At 60.9% G+C, this 14045-nt stretch overlaps 3 protein-coding genes across 3 annotated transcripts; 1 reads left to right on the top strand and 2 right to left on the bottom strand.

Moving 5' to 3' along the window:
- Positions 1-372: 372 nt before the first annotated feature.
- CMQ_4468 (protein stu1) lies at positions 373-3939 on the bottom strand (the record flags this gene model as incomplete). Its single annotated transcript, XM_014312624.1, has 2 exons — positions 373-2326; positions 2390-3939. 2 exons carry the CDS (start codon positions 3937-3939, stop codon positions 373-375), a joined length of 3504 nt encoding a protein of 1167 aa, XP_014168099.1.
- A 197-nt stretch (positions 3940-4136) lies between these two features.
- Positions 4137-8682, top strand: CMQ_4529 (NADH-ubiquinone oxidoreductase; the record flags this gene model as incomplete). The annotated part of the gene is made up of 6 exons (XM_014312685.1): positions 4137-4215; positions 4509-5404; positions 5696-6315; positions 6377-6481; positions 6556-6612; positions 6837-8682. The coding sequence occupies 6 exons, from the start codon at positions 4137-4139 to the stop codon at positions 8680-8682; spliced, it is 3603 nt and encodes a 1200-aa protein (XP_014168160.1).
- Positions 8683-8799: 117 nt separating this feature from the next.
- CMQ_4412 (embryonic ectoderm development protein) lies at positions 8800-11105 on the bottom strand (the record flags this gene model as incomplete). The annotated part of the gene is made up of 11 exons (XM_014312568.1): positions 8800-9195; positions 9376-9808; positions 9854-9954; positions 10032-10091; positions 10154-10315; positions 10379-10399; positions 10457-10582; positions 10651-10707; positions 10796-10872; positions 10933-10972; positions 11040-11105. The coding sequence occupies 11 exons, from the start codon at positions 11103-11105 to the stop codon at positions 8800-8802; spliced, it is 1539 nt and encodes a 512-aa protein (XP_014168043.1).
- Positions 11106-14045: the final 2940 nt, after the last annotated feature.

The following is a 14045-nucleotide window of genomic DNA, read 5'->3' as shown; positions in this document are numbered from 1 at the left end:
TATGACATGGACGGAACACAAGGATATATACTGGCAGAGATAGAAAACAGGTCGTTGAATTACAAAACGGTATTGCTTGCTTAAATAGCAAAAACAGAAAACGGGAGAATAATAGAAAAATCAAAATCGACAGGCCAGACGGGACAGAAGAGGGGAGTATACAATCCACGGCTATGTCCCAATTCTGGTGCTCCTCTGCAGCCAAGCAAGACTCCCACTTGTGTCGACCTTTCCGACGCTCGCTCGTAGTATTGTACTTTCAGTATGAGTACTAGTACTCACACTTGCGTACACAGCACTTGTAGCCTCTCTATCACCTCTCCACTGCCTCTCCTCAGCACTTTCTCCTCTCTCAGCGCCTCAAACACCCCCTCACCCCTTCACCTCCCTCTGTCGCTTCACAATGTAATACGTGATCAAGCTCCGCGGATCATCCTTGACCCCTGGCAGCGCCGCCCAGAAGCGCGTGTCGCCGACGCGTTCGTGTACGGCCACACACAGCTGCACCGCGTCCATGCGCACGCCCGACTCGCTGCTCTCGAGACAGCGCTGTGCCAGGCCGGTCAGCAGCAGGCCGAGCTCGGCATCGGTCGGCCTAAAAGCTGGCCGCACATCTACCAGCACCTTGAGCACGTGCAGTCCCATGCTGAGCGAGTGGCTAGACGTCGCCAATCCTGTTCCGCCGTTGTCTTCCCGGCTCAGCCCGCGCGCGAGCACCAGCACGATCTCGGACGGGTCGCCCAGCGTCACCAGCTCGTCGGCCAGCAGCTCCAGCCCGGCCACAATGTGCGTGCGGGCGTCATACGCCGTGCGTGACGCCAGTAGCGCCTCTAGACCACGCGACACGTGCGGCTGGAAGCTCGCCCGCCCCTTCTTCAGCAGCAGCTTGATCGTCGCCAGGATCTGTGCTTTGACGTCTTGCGCCTTGTCTGTTCCTCCGCTCATCGCTCCTGCCGCTGTCGTTGCCGCTGTTGGTGGCGCCTCCAGATATGCAAACAGGCCCAGCAGCAGCGAGTCGAACCGCGCGTCCGTCAGCACCGCGGCCGTCTTGCCGCTGCTGCTGGCACTGCCACCACCAATGCTGCCCGCATCCCGGATGATGCCCTGCAGCCGCCGGAAGCCATGCACGTCCAGCGACTGCGCCTTGACCCGGGCAATGCCACTGTCCAGCAGCCGCGTGTTCTGCCGCAGCTTCTCAGGTGATATTGAGATCTGCTCTCCCTGCCGCATGTCTTCTGTCGCTGCTCCTGCTCCGGTGTTTGGGTGCGTGATCCCCATCGCTGCCACGGCTGCCGTCATGGAGGTCACGCTTGATGTGCCGTTGTCGTCCGTCAGACGCACCAGATTGGCCGCGTCCTCGTTGATCGGCTTGTCCTCCAGTGCCGTCGTGCTGAAGAGCGGCAGCGCCTTCTTGGACATGTCCTGGTCGTCGGGCGAAAACGGGTCCTCGTACACCTTGAGCGGTGGTGGCGATGCCTCTCTGTCCATCACCTTGGCAAATACCATGTTCTCGTCTCCGACACTGTGTGCGGCCGTCCCTGCTCCTCCGCCTCCTCGGAACCGTATCGGGCTGCTTCCGGCGCCCGGAAGAACGACAGCGACCATGGACTTTGGTCTTGCCGGGCTGCTGCGTGGCGTTACTGACATATGGCTCGACTGTGGCCGTGCCGCTGCAGACGCGTTGGCTGTGTTGGCCGCTGTGGCTCTGGAAAGCGCAGCTGCGGCGGCGCGGGATGGCGATACCAGGTTCGACTCGCTGACGGTTGCCTGATGTCCCATCCGCGGTCTCGCTCCTGTCGTTCTCTTGGGCGAGGATGCCAGTGGTTTTGGCGTCACGGCGTTCCTAGACCGCAGCCTTTCTGGCGGGCTCGACTGCTCGATCGTTACTTCGTGGGTACGAACAGAATATGGCCCTGCTGTGGCAGGTCGTGCGTGCAGCTCGGGTCGCCGCTTTGCTGGCCGCACCGGGGCATTGGACAGGCCACCACCACCCTCTGCCCGTTGCCGACCCAGAGACGATGTTGACCCGGCACCGGCTGCAGCGGAGGACGAGGATCCAGACCCAGAGCCCGTCCGCACGGGTGAGAACTGGGCCATGGCAGAACCAGGACGTGTCGGCAAATTGCGCGTGGCCAGGGCCTCCTTCTTCTTCGCCAACATCGTCTCCCGCAGCGACGGCTTCGCCGACCCCATCGTGCTTTTGGACAGGCCCAGGCCCGTTCGTGCCACCGGGGTGGCCGTGCTACCACCCTTCTTGGGCGAGTTCGGGTTGTTCGGGTCGTTTTGCAGTAGCTTCTGCGCCGTGGCATCCAGCGTGGACATGATTCTATGCTGTCAGCGCGTACGAACAAAATCAAGCAGAGTGCCAGGGCGGACGGCTTGCACTTACGCCTCGGCCTTGGCTGGCCAGAACTGGGAAAAGGCCCAGAAGGTGGCACGCATGCGCTCGCGCACACCCGGGTTCGGGTCGATCAAGCCCTTCTTGATGCACTTCTCCAGGAGGTCGAGGCCGCCCGAGTGCTCGAAGCGCTCCTTGTGGCGGGCCTCGCGGTTGAGAATGGTGCGGACCCAGCCGGCAGCGTAGGTGCGCGGCTGGACGTTCTTGTCCTGGCAGGCGGCCCAGACGTGCTGCATGATCCGGTTGGTGTACGTGACCTTGGCGATGATGGCGTCGACAGTGGCGTTGGCCTGCTGGGAGCTGATCTTCTTGGTGCCAGCCGAGAGCTTGATGAGCGTCTGGAGCAGCAGCTCGACCATGGGGTCAATGCCGGGGCCGAAGATGTTGGCGAGGTCCTGGACGAGACTGCAGCCCTCTTTGCTGAGGCTGGTGCGCAACGAGCTGACGCCCTTGAGGATGCCGTCAAGGAGGCTGCGGACGCCAGTCAGAAAGGCCTCTTGGAAGTCGGTGGCGTTGCCGGCGATGAGGCGGCGCAGCCGCGTCATGCTCTCCTCACGCTTCAGCCAGTTCTGCTCCGTCTCCTTGCCGTCGAACCAGGCGTGCATGTCGCGGAGCATGTCGTCGAGCTCGCGCTGTGTGTTGACGTACGACGGCTCGACCGGTTCGGCACGACCAGCTGTCTCGGGCGAGGGTGTGACGGGGCGGTCGTGGCTTTGGGGAGGGCCTGACGTGGACGAAACGCTGGCCGAGAAGTTGGAGAGGTTCGAGACGGACACAGCCGATCGCAACGGTGGCCGAGCCGGCTGGAGAGACTCGGGGCGGACGTCATCAACAGCAGCAGCAGCAGAGACGGATGTGGGCACGAGCTCGCGGACAATGGCCTGCTCAATGGCCGGACGGACCTTGAAGATCTTCAGCTGCTTCTTCAGGTCGGCCTTGGCAGCGTTGGGAGCCGAGCGGAAGAGGTCGAGCACGGTGGCTTTGGCGGCGTCGCGCACCATCCCGTCGGCGTCCTCGAGCAGCTCCATCAGGCCGGGGACGTAGGCACGGAACGGCATGCCGTGGTCGTGGTGCATCTGCAGCAGCCACTGCATGCTGGCCTCCTTGGCTCGCGGGTTCTTGCCGACCATGGCCGTGTTGCGGACGAAGCGCTCGACATCCAGCGGTGCCACATGCTGCAACGTCGTCAGTGCCTGCATCGCCAGGCTGCGGTACTTCTCTTTGAGGTCGCCGAGCTTCTCGATAATCAGCGGCAGCGTGCGGGCTGCCTCCTTGATCAGCAGCTTCGGCTCCTGGCGCGACAGCCGCGTCAGCAGATGATTCACCGACGTGAACCCGGCATTCACCAGGGCCGCGTGCTGTGACGTCGACGCCGTGCGCAGCGCCTCAAACAGCGGCCCCACCACGTTGTCCGGCACGTTGTGCTGCTTGATGCTCGACTTGGCCGCTGTCACATGCTGCACCTTAACGTCGACGGACACATCCGCCACCAGGATCGCCTGCAGCTGGTCGGCCTGCTCGAGCGTGATCTTATCGGCCATCGGGAGAAGCGGGGTTGAGGAGGAGGAGGGGATGAGGCGGAAGAGGAAGGGGGGGAGAGGGAAGAGGAGATAGAGGGGGACCGAATCCTGGCTGCTGTCTGGTCTGCTGTCGTTGTGATATATTTCGAAAACTGTTTATTTCTAGCTGGAGATAATCGGCTGCTTGCCGGTCTAGCCCGCCTCGTATAGGCAAAAAAATGAAGAAGAGCTGCTCGCTGCTCGAAGAGGAAGCAAAGAGGCTCGGCGTCTGGCCAACCGAAGATGTGAAGCGTCCAAGTGGGGGGGGAAAGACAAATGGGAGGGGAGTGGAAACGAGAAAAAACGACGCCGTGCAGGATTGCTCGCACTTGCCGCTGTTTGGCTGGTTGCTGCCCCTTTGTTTAGTGCCAACAGCCGCGTCGTTGTTGCCGTGGCAGTGTGCTAGCGTCGCGCTCTGTTATCTAATCAGCGTGACGCAGTATTCGGTAATTACGGAGTACATACATACCTACATAGTACAGTACCGTACTTTGTGCCCCGCTATGCAGCCTTACCTGAAGGACGGAGTTGCTACGACGTACGACGAACAGCCGAGCTTCTCGAACCCGACACGAGGACGTCGCTCGCTCTGACCGACACCACCGTCGACCCGCTCGCGTCGCACGTTGTTCTCGATCCGTGCGCATACAAATGCCCCCCGCCTCTCCAACCTATGGCCATTGTTCCTAAACTCCAGACGGCCACCACGTCGGCGATGGCTTCGACCACGTCTGCCGTGCCTGTCGAGACGGCCGTGTCCACTCCTCCCTCGATCGAGAAGGCCAAGGAGCCACTGTTTCCCCTGCCGAAGCTGCGGCTGGAGGTCCGCGATCTCAGCCACGCCGGCGCTGATGTCTTTTTGGGGGCGGTCAACGCGGCTGCTGTACTGGCAGCGGCCGTGGCCAACGTGCAGCGGCTGCTCTACGCCAGCGACGCCAAGACGGCCGATCCGGCCACGCACATGACGCCGACGCGCTCCGTCACCGTCGTCCTGCGCGACCTCGACGGCGTCGCCTACACGACCGGCAGCGACCTCGATGGCGACCACAAGGAGATCCACTTCAGCCTGGGTTACATTGCCGGCATTCAGCCAAGGGCCTCGCGCGCTGTTGCCGAGATCACTGGCGTGCTCACTCACGAACTCGTCCACTGCTACCAATGGAACGGCCTCGGTACCGCTCCCGGTGGCCTCATCGAGGGCATCGCCGACTGGGTGCGGCTGCGCTGCGCCCTCGAGCCGCCGCACTGGAAGCGCGAGCCCGCCGCTGCCGGCCGCTGGGATGCTGGCTACCAGCACACCGGATACTTTCTCGACTACCTCGAGCACCGCTTCGGCCACGGCACCGTCCGCCGCATCAACGAGAAGCTGCGCCGTCACCGCTACGAGGAGAAGCCCTTCTGGACCGACCTCGTCGGCAGGCCCGTCGAGCAGCTGTGGGGCGACTACGTCGACGCCATCGGCAAGGAAATATGAGCTCAAGCTTGGAGCATGGAGCATAGACTCATGGTCAGCGTCCAAATCTTGTTATACACTGTAGTCTTCCGCACTCGTAGTTCATAGTCAAATCGACAGCTGCTGCCGGCCGGCAGCTGTATTGCGGGCGATTAGTCATCACCAATGACCAACCACGTGATGGGAATTACAAAGTTGGGGGGCCGATCTTTCCTGTCCACCGTTTCCGAGCCTTGACGGAATCCACTTTTTGGACTCTCGCAAACCTCGACAAAGCGAGCACAGCGAACGGACGCCGCCATTGCCACCGCAGTTCATCCACCACCAATATCCAAGGCAGCGACGATGCGAGCGACACTCCGCCTGCTGGCTGGCGTGAAGCCGGTGCGGTACTTCCAGCCGGGAGCGCAGACGGGACTGGCGGGCGTGTACACGCACAGCACGCCGCGGTCGACGCTGCTTTACCTGTACACGACCACGCTGGAGAAGCTGCAGGCGGTACCGGAGACGTCAGTGTACCGGCAGTCGGTGGAGGCGCTGACAAAGCACCGGATGGCGTTGGTGCAGTCGGTTAAGCCGGACGGCTACGACGAGTGGCGGCAGCGAGCGCAGAAGCTGGTGGCCGAGAACCCGGAGCAGTTTGGCACGGTGGCACAGACGAGCGTAGACGGAACGGCGTCGTGGCGCGTGAGCAAGGGCGGCCAGACGTTTGTCATCCTGGACGTGCCCAACCAGGTCGACCCGCGGCTGCAGGAGTGGGACGGCGAGCGGGATGAGGGCCCGGAGCTGGAGGGTATCCGCACGGCCGAAGACCGTGCGGATCACGGCCTGTCGGCGACGCGCAAGTCGCTCGAGGTCAACCACAACGTCGCGTGGGAGGATGAGCCGCGTCTGACGGCGGACCAGTGAGTGTAACCCACGACGGCTAGCGGGCGGCCACACGAACAGATTAGCTGACCCTGCCAGGATCGAGGAGCTCGAGACCAAGCTCGGCGCCGGCCTCATCGAGGAGGTCATTGGCGTGGCCGAGGGCGAGGCCAAGCTCGTGGACGTCATGGTCAAGGCCAAGGTGTAAGTGACGATGGTTCTCCCTTCTGCTTTCTTGTTTTTATCCTTTCCTTCGCTGACATTCTTCTTGCAAACAGCTGGGAGAGCCTGGAGGAGAAGCCGGCCGAGGGCCAATGGGTGTACTTTGAGCGCAAGTAGAGGATCAATTCGAGCCTTGGCGAGGACAAGGAATTATGTATAACTACATAGAAAGCGCAGTGTACATAAGCGTGCCAATGAAACCCATGGACCACTATTTGCAACGGCGACGTGCCTGCCGTATTCTGTACAGATATCTTACGTTGCTGGCGGCTTCCCGAATCACCAGGCAAATACGGAGCAGTGAAAAATAAAGAGAATAAAAATTGAACAAAAGCAGTGGGGCATCCGCACCAACAGCCAAAGCTTCCCCTTCAGACCGACGACACCGACACGCCTGCACGCCTGCGCGCCGCCAGCCCGCCATGGCTTTTATCGAGCCGCCGACGTCGACGAACCTGCGGAAGCGCAAGCGGGCCTCGTGCGCCTCGCGCGCCTCTTCGACAACCTCCAGCGCAGCTGGCCGGCTGCCGTCCGACGCCATCAATCCACATAGCTATGGGCCCTTGACATGGAAGCAGCTGACGGTGGCGGGACTGACGCAGGCCGACCATCTGCCGGCCGACTACGTGGGTGGCTTTCCGCACCGGCCGCTTCCGCGAGACAGCACAAACGCGACACCTGTGCAGGGCAGCGACGAGGAGGAGAGTGGAGGGAACGGAGAGGGCGGCACCGACAATGAGGGCGGCAGCGAAGAGGAAGCCCATGGCCATGGGCACAGCCACGGTCATGGCCACGGTCACGGTCACGGCGATAATCGCTCGGCTGCCAAGCGCCACCGCGCTGCGCTGCGCACGGTCAACGCCTACGACCGACACATCGGTCTGCTGACAGCAGTGGTGCAGCGGGGGCTGCAGGAAGCGGACCACGGCATGGCCAGTCTGGGGTCCGAAAGGGGAGTCGTCGGGCTCGCGCGGGCCAAACGAGCCTTTGGCCTGCTGCTGCGGACCGAGGTCGACGGCCGGATCATCGACCTGCGACGGGACCACCTCTGGGCGCTGGGGGCGGAGATTCTGATGCGCGAGGGAGAAGACGAGGCGGCGGAAGAGACGGTGGAGAAGACGGTGGAGGAACACGACGGGGACGAAACGGACGAGACCGACGGGACAGACGGGACAGACGGGACAGACGGGACAGACGAGACAGACGAGACAGACGAGACAGACACGAAATCTAATGTCCGTCGCCGTCGCTGGGGATCGGCCGCCAATCTGCCCAGCGTGCGAGCCTACTACGAGGACCTCATCCAGCAGCACCCGTACAGTCGACAGTGGCCACGAGTGCCGAGCGCGCTGACCTTTTGGCCGGCCATGATCAGCACAGAGCTGTACAACGTTTATACAGAAGAGCGGCATGCGATGGAGCGATTAGAGAAGGAGGAGGAAGAGGAGGATGAAGAGGAGGACGAGGAGGACGAAAGTGACGAAGATCTTGGCGACGAAGAAGAGGAAGACGACGAAGATGAAGAGCACACCAACATCCACACCCACACCCACACCCACCGCCGTCGCCGCCTCTTCCGACGACGTCGTGCTGACCCCCAGCGAGCCGCCCGCGAAGACGTCCGGACGGCAGCGCTGCAGCAAGTCCGCGACATGGCCCGTCGCATGGACATCGTCATGGAGAGCCCGCCATACCGGGCCAGCCATGAGATGCTGCGGCTGCGCGGCATGGTGGCGCTCTACGCGGGCGACTTGGTGGTGACGACGAGACCGCGGACGCGCCGTGAAGCGGTCGAGGACCAGCGGCTACGGACGGCCGAGCGGACACGAGCGCGGGCCCTGTTTGCGCGACTGGTGCGGGACGATCGGGGCGGCGACAGCAGCACGGGTGGGAAGAGCCGGCAGGCGGGCATCAGGACGGATAGCGTGGTGGATGCATATGTGGAGGAGATGGTAGAAGGGAAGGAGAGAGGGGGGGAGAGGGAGAAGAGGAAGAAGACAAGAAAGTCAAAGGACAGATCGAGAGAGAAGTCGAGGGACAAGTCGAGGGAGAAGGCGAGAAACAGCAGAAGCAGAAGCGCCGACAGCAGAGACACACACGACGGGTCAGAGGACGACGACGACAGCTATGGCATGTTGGATCGGCCAGTGTTCACGTCCATGCCGATCCGGCAGTCACAGTGAGCAACAGCCGTCCAGCTGCTCGAACTAATTTCGTTTTTTTTTTGAATTCACTTGTTTCACATCTCATCTGCATCTGCACCTAGAGCCCATCACCATCTCACCCAATCCCCACACCCCTCACTCCCCAGTCTCGCCCGTCGCTGCCATCTCCCCGTTGGCCCACCGCTGCAGGATCAGCACCTGGCTGTTGCTGCCCACGACCACGCACCAGTCGCCCTCAGGGCTCCAGGCCACCTGCCGGCCCACCGTCGAGAGCGCCTTGGACGTGCCCTCGGTCTTGTGCGCCTTGAGCTGCGCGTGCGGGTCGCTGGTGTCGTACTTGTTGTGCCAGTCCTCGAGCGTCTCCGCGTTGTAGTGTTCGACCTTGGCTGCGGGTGCCGCATGCGTCGTGTCGGGGTCGGGCGTATTTGTGTTTGGGACTGGATTTGTGTTTGTGTTTGTGTTCGGGTTTGCAGCCGAGCCCACGGGCACTGAAAAGACCGAGTCCTTGTCGCTGGCCTCGACGCGGTCGGCCTCGCGCACGACGCTGCTGCTGGCCTCGCGCAGCCGTCCGGCGCTGTCGCCCCGTCGGCCGGTCGGCACGTTGTTGCTGCCGGCGTGTCGACGTCTCGGGGCCAGCAGCCGCAGCCATCGCGGTCGCGTGACGCCGGCGCTGTTGACGAGCCCGTCGCCGCCGCTGCTGCCCTGCCTCACAGCCGCGATAAACTCCTGGTACGCCGGGAAGCAGGCAAAGTCCCAGAAGAAAATCTTGGCATACGTGTTGCAAAAGGCCAGCGTCGGGTGGTGGCCGGCCACGTTGAACAGGCCGAAGCGCGTAAAGAACTGCGACCCGCAGCCGGGCGTGTGCAGCTGCAGCAGACGGGTGTACTGCGGATGCGTCGTAGACGACAACGACGACGGTGCTGCCGTTGCTGCTGCTGCTGTCGGCCCGTTGGAGCCGGCTGGCGTTGACACGGTCCCGGCGGCCGAAAAGGAAGACCGCGTCAGCTTGGACGTGTCGTGGTTGGACGGGGCCTGCTCCGGCGACGGCGCGTCGTCCAGCGAGCTGAAGCCCTCGATGCACCACAGCACAATCACGTCTTCGTGGCAGGCCCGCGACAGGATCAGATCGCCGAAAAAGGAGACGCTGCACCGTCAGGTCGTGTCCTCACAGCGATTGGGAACAACATACCAGTCAATCAAACCCGTGTGGATCTCCGATGTCGAAAAGTGAGGATAGTGCACGACAAAAGGCGTCTCGATGTGCTCTTGGGGAAAGTCTGGAAGCGTCCACTGGCCGAGACCGGGTCAGAATGGCTGTCTCGAACGGGTGCCCCAGCAATACAAAAGACATGAGACATTCTGCTCACAAGGTTGATAACCTGGTCGTGTCCTGCAGACAGAACGTAACGGCCAGAGTCATGAAAGGCCTACACGGCCGTGTTAGCAGTCATCACAGAGCAGACGGCCGCACGGTCAGACGACAACGCACCACACTCAGCAGGTTCCACGAGTGGCCCTCGCCTGCGAGGAGACACACGCACGGCTGTCGCCTGTGGACCGGATCGAGACTCCAGATGCGGACCGTCGTGTCGTCCGAGGCTGACGCGATGAGGCACGGGTTGGCCGGCGAAGTCGCCAGATCGTTGATTTCCTATCACCGCCTGTCAGCGTGTCGACACCTGGGCGTGTCGAGAGAGCCCGGAGATGCACTCACTCCGCCATGGCCAACAAACGACTGCGAGTGGTCAGCGCGTGTCGGCAGAAAGCGGGAGACACGAAGAGGAAGACGAACCGTTACTGGCGTGCCATCCCGTATGTTGTATACTTTGACCTTGGAGTCTCTGCCGGCCACGCAGAGGAGTGCTCGGTCCGTCTCCGGGTCCTTGGTCCACGTGCATGAGCAGTTCAACGCGCCGAGCTGAGCCCGCAAACGTCAGCAGCCGACAGACTGGCAGAAGATGAAGAGGGAGCGGCTGCACAACATACGTCGTCGTCCCGGATGATTTGGATGACCTCGCATGGGTTGGCGTCCTTGTCCTTTGTCTGACAGAGACGGCAGACGAAGATCTGGCCCGTTGTTTGATTTCAGCCAAGGGAAGCACATTCTAAGGACATTGTCCGGCAGACTCACGTGACGCTTGCTCACGGCTGCAAACACCGGGTTGCTCCCGGCTGGGCTATACGGGTAAAACTTGACATCGAAGAAGTCTGTCCTCCGTCAGCAACGGAAGACGAGAGACGAAAGAGTAAGGAGGAGGATCTGTCTACCTGTGTCCAGACCGACGTCATCGACGTACTTCTTGTCGTCCTACAGCGCAGGGACCAGTCAGCCGGTCGAGCCCGACTGGGAAGAGAAATGAGCACGTGTTTGTTACCTCGAAGCTGAGCGAGTACCGCAGCTTGGGCAGTTCCCACTCGAGCGGTGTTGGCGGTGGTGCCATTTCCAAGCGGCCGTCCGTCCTGTATTTGCAAGAGCTCTGTGGCAGGTCAGGAAATAGCAGACGGCTCAGCCATTGGCTGGCGTCATTGGCGGACTTTGAAGCGTTCGAAAAAGGACAGAGACGGGGGGGGCAAAAAAACGGAAGACGGCCGAGGGTGGAGACTCTGGGGAGAAACAGCCAAGAGAGGAAATGGACAGCAAAGGCTGCACGAGGAAGCTTGGAGAGCTATACGACTACGGAGCGGTTGGTGGCCTGGAAATTTACGGTCGGCATGAGAGACGGAAGTGGGGCACGTGCGTTTGGCGTGTGGCATTTGGCTTTCTTTTTTTTTTTTTTTTTTTTTTGACTGGATGGCTGGTTGCAGGCTGGTTGCAGGCCACGGTGGCCAATAGCCTGGTGGTTGCGCCGACCAGCTCATCAGGCACACCGCATCTGCTTCTGACGCCCGCTCCATTGGCCGGCCTGCCTACGGCATAGATGGAGACGCGGCAAGCGAGCACATCGGCACGACGACAGCGGGTGACGACTCGAGCCGATCTCATGCCCGACGCATTTCGTATTCGCACGACGATCACTACCCCATCGAAAAAACGCCATTGCTCCAAGCCGACGATACTGCCCAATGCAAATCCATTGGCAGACTTCTACTCTCGGCCCTACTAAGATACTTTGTCCGTGCCGTCGTCTCCACCTAAGAACGATCACAGACCATCCTGTGGCCGGTCTCTCCGTCGGTGTGGGGTGCGTGAGAGCACAACAGAAGGCGACTGGCCGCTGCTGGCAGGCTGCATGACCTGTACATACAGAGCACGTCGTGATATGTGTTGGGTCATGGTGGGAAGTCCGGATGATGGGGACAGTCAACAGAAAAACAGCCCCCCACTCCCTGAAGAAGGTGGCCGGGCCCTGTCGCGAGGACGGCTGAAATGATTGTCCAGATACATGACACGGGGCTAGGCTGATCGCCAATTTTACCACTACGAGTACTCCGTACGTCGTACGGCTTCTGCCGACCATGAATGGTTCTAGAGTCGGATCGGCTTCAATCTCAAATTCATGTCTTCCCTCTGCGAGGCCGAACCGGCTCGACAAAAACATGCTGCGATCCACGTCTCTCGCAGCAGTGGAGCTCCACCAGTTGCCAGACAGGCAAAACCTGTATTGTGTTTTATTGCGAGGACGATCAGCGACGGAAAGAGGCAGCAAGCTCGCGTGCAGGGGTGCCACGCGTATGTACATAGTGGACACTCGTAAAATACATGCAGTCTTGTGTGGCGAATTATAGCGGCAGCAACATCATTCGCATCCTGCGTCCCAGCTAGGCAAGCTGGTCATGGGCGAGGCCCACGCTGGTCGTCCTCTCAGGCCCGCAGCGAGAGGCCGGTCAACGTCTAGAACGGCGCGCACAGGACGCAACGAGCAAGAGACCCGCCTTTCCGGAGTTACGAACGATAGGAAGATCATTGAGCAGTGGCGGCAACGTCGTATACTCCGTGCAGCAGCCATGTCCGTGGACAGGGCAAAGGGCAGAGGTCAGCCTTCTTTCTGGGTGGCATGCGACACGCAAGATAGGAGATTCGTGATGCTCGGCATGCCCGCAGCTGAACGGCTATGTAAGAGGTCTAAAACAATCGCAATCAAACGCCCTAACAAAAGGTCACCCTGCGCGGAAAAAGAAAGCAGGCGCCGAAAATATCTCCCCGAGTTGGACACCATGTAAGATACGACACGGATGGCATGTCTGTACGGAGTATGCACCCCGTGAATATCTGGTAATCCCCTCCTCCCCCCTGTCAGCCCGAAGGCACAGACCCAAATGATCCGCGCCCATCCCCATCTTTCCTTGACGGGCAGTTTGCAAACCACAGGGCCTCATGGCCAGCACACAAACAGCTAGGCCGGGGCGAGGTTAGCGAACGGGGCCCTCCGTCCGGGCCAATAGAAAATGTTGCGTTGCCACCCGTCCCTGAGCTTGTCGCCGAGCTGAGGTCGGTGAGGTGTACTTCGTATCTTACATGGTAGTAAGATACCATGCACAATGTATTTATGTACGGGATGCTCAGATGGTGGATGCTACAACGGCATGTCTGGCCGACCGGCGCTGGCCAAGACCAGGTTCCGGGGGCGACCTGCATCCTCTTTCCCTCTTTCCCTCTCTCTCTCGGGGTGGCCGATGGGAAAAGGGTGTGAAAAAAGGGACGAAAGTCCAATGGTGAAAATAGCAAAATAGCAAAATAGCAAACATGTCGAAAAATAAACCAAGGCCATCTCCCTTCGCCATCGTACATAGTACATACCCATGGCCGTCAAGTGACGCACCACTGCCTCAGATGTCTGCTGCGACCTCAGTGCGTGAAGGATCAGCAGTAGTCCCAGTTCCTGTGGATTGGTTTCTGTCGCTGACAGCGTCCGGCATCAGGCACTAGCGGGGTGGAATGACCCTTAGGGCCGGTCGGGGAGAGACCAGCAACGTTACGAGCATGCGCTCGTATCTCTCGGAAAGAATATGCTCTGTCGCTGTCGCTCGCGCCCTCGTTCCTGCACGTTCTAGAGCTGGATGGCAAGGCCGTTCGAGGCAGGCCTGCCATTCTTTCTCCTCACGGAAGTCCAGCAGTCTAAGACACCGACTCGGCGGCGACTCTGCTCATGCCCCGCTCTCCCTCGCCCTCTCGTACGCGTACTCTCCCTCGCCCTTCCTTACCGACCGACCTCTCTTTGCCACTTACAACGTCAATTATTACATTGCATGTGTCTTACGTCCCAGGCCTGGCCGCACTACTTGCTATAGCCCGGCATGCAGCTTTCTGCAAATTGCTCTACCAAGTTAGTGCACCCCTCTATTCTGTCTACTTCCCGCCTAGGCCATGTTGCGCCCATTCCTCCCGATCTCCTCGCCCCTTCCCTTCCTGCTAAACAGGGCGCTAAACATGCCGCTAGAGC

Source organism: Grosmannia clavigera (assembly GCF_000143105.1).
Source record: "Grosmannia clavigera kw1407 unplaced genomic scaffold GCSC_97, whole genome shotgun sequence".
NCBI lineage: Eukaryota > Fungi > Ascomycota > Sordariomycetes > Ophiostomatales > Ophiostomataceae > Leptographium > Leptographium clavigerum.
The sequence above is the reverse complement of the archived record's forward strand: the minus strand, read 5'-3'. Positions and strand labels throughout refer to the sequence as shown.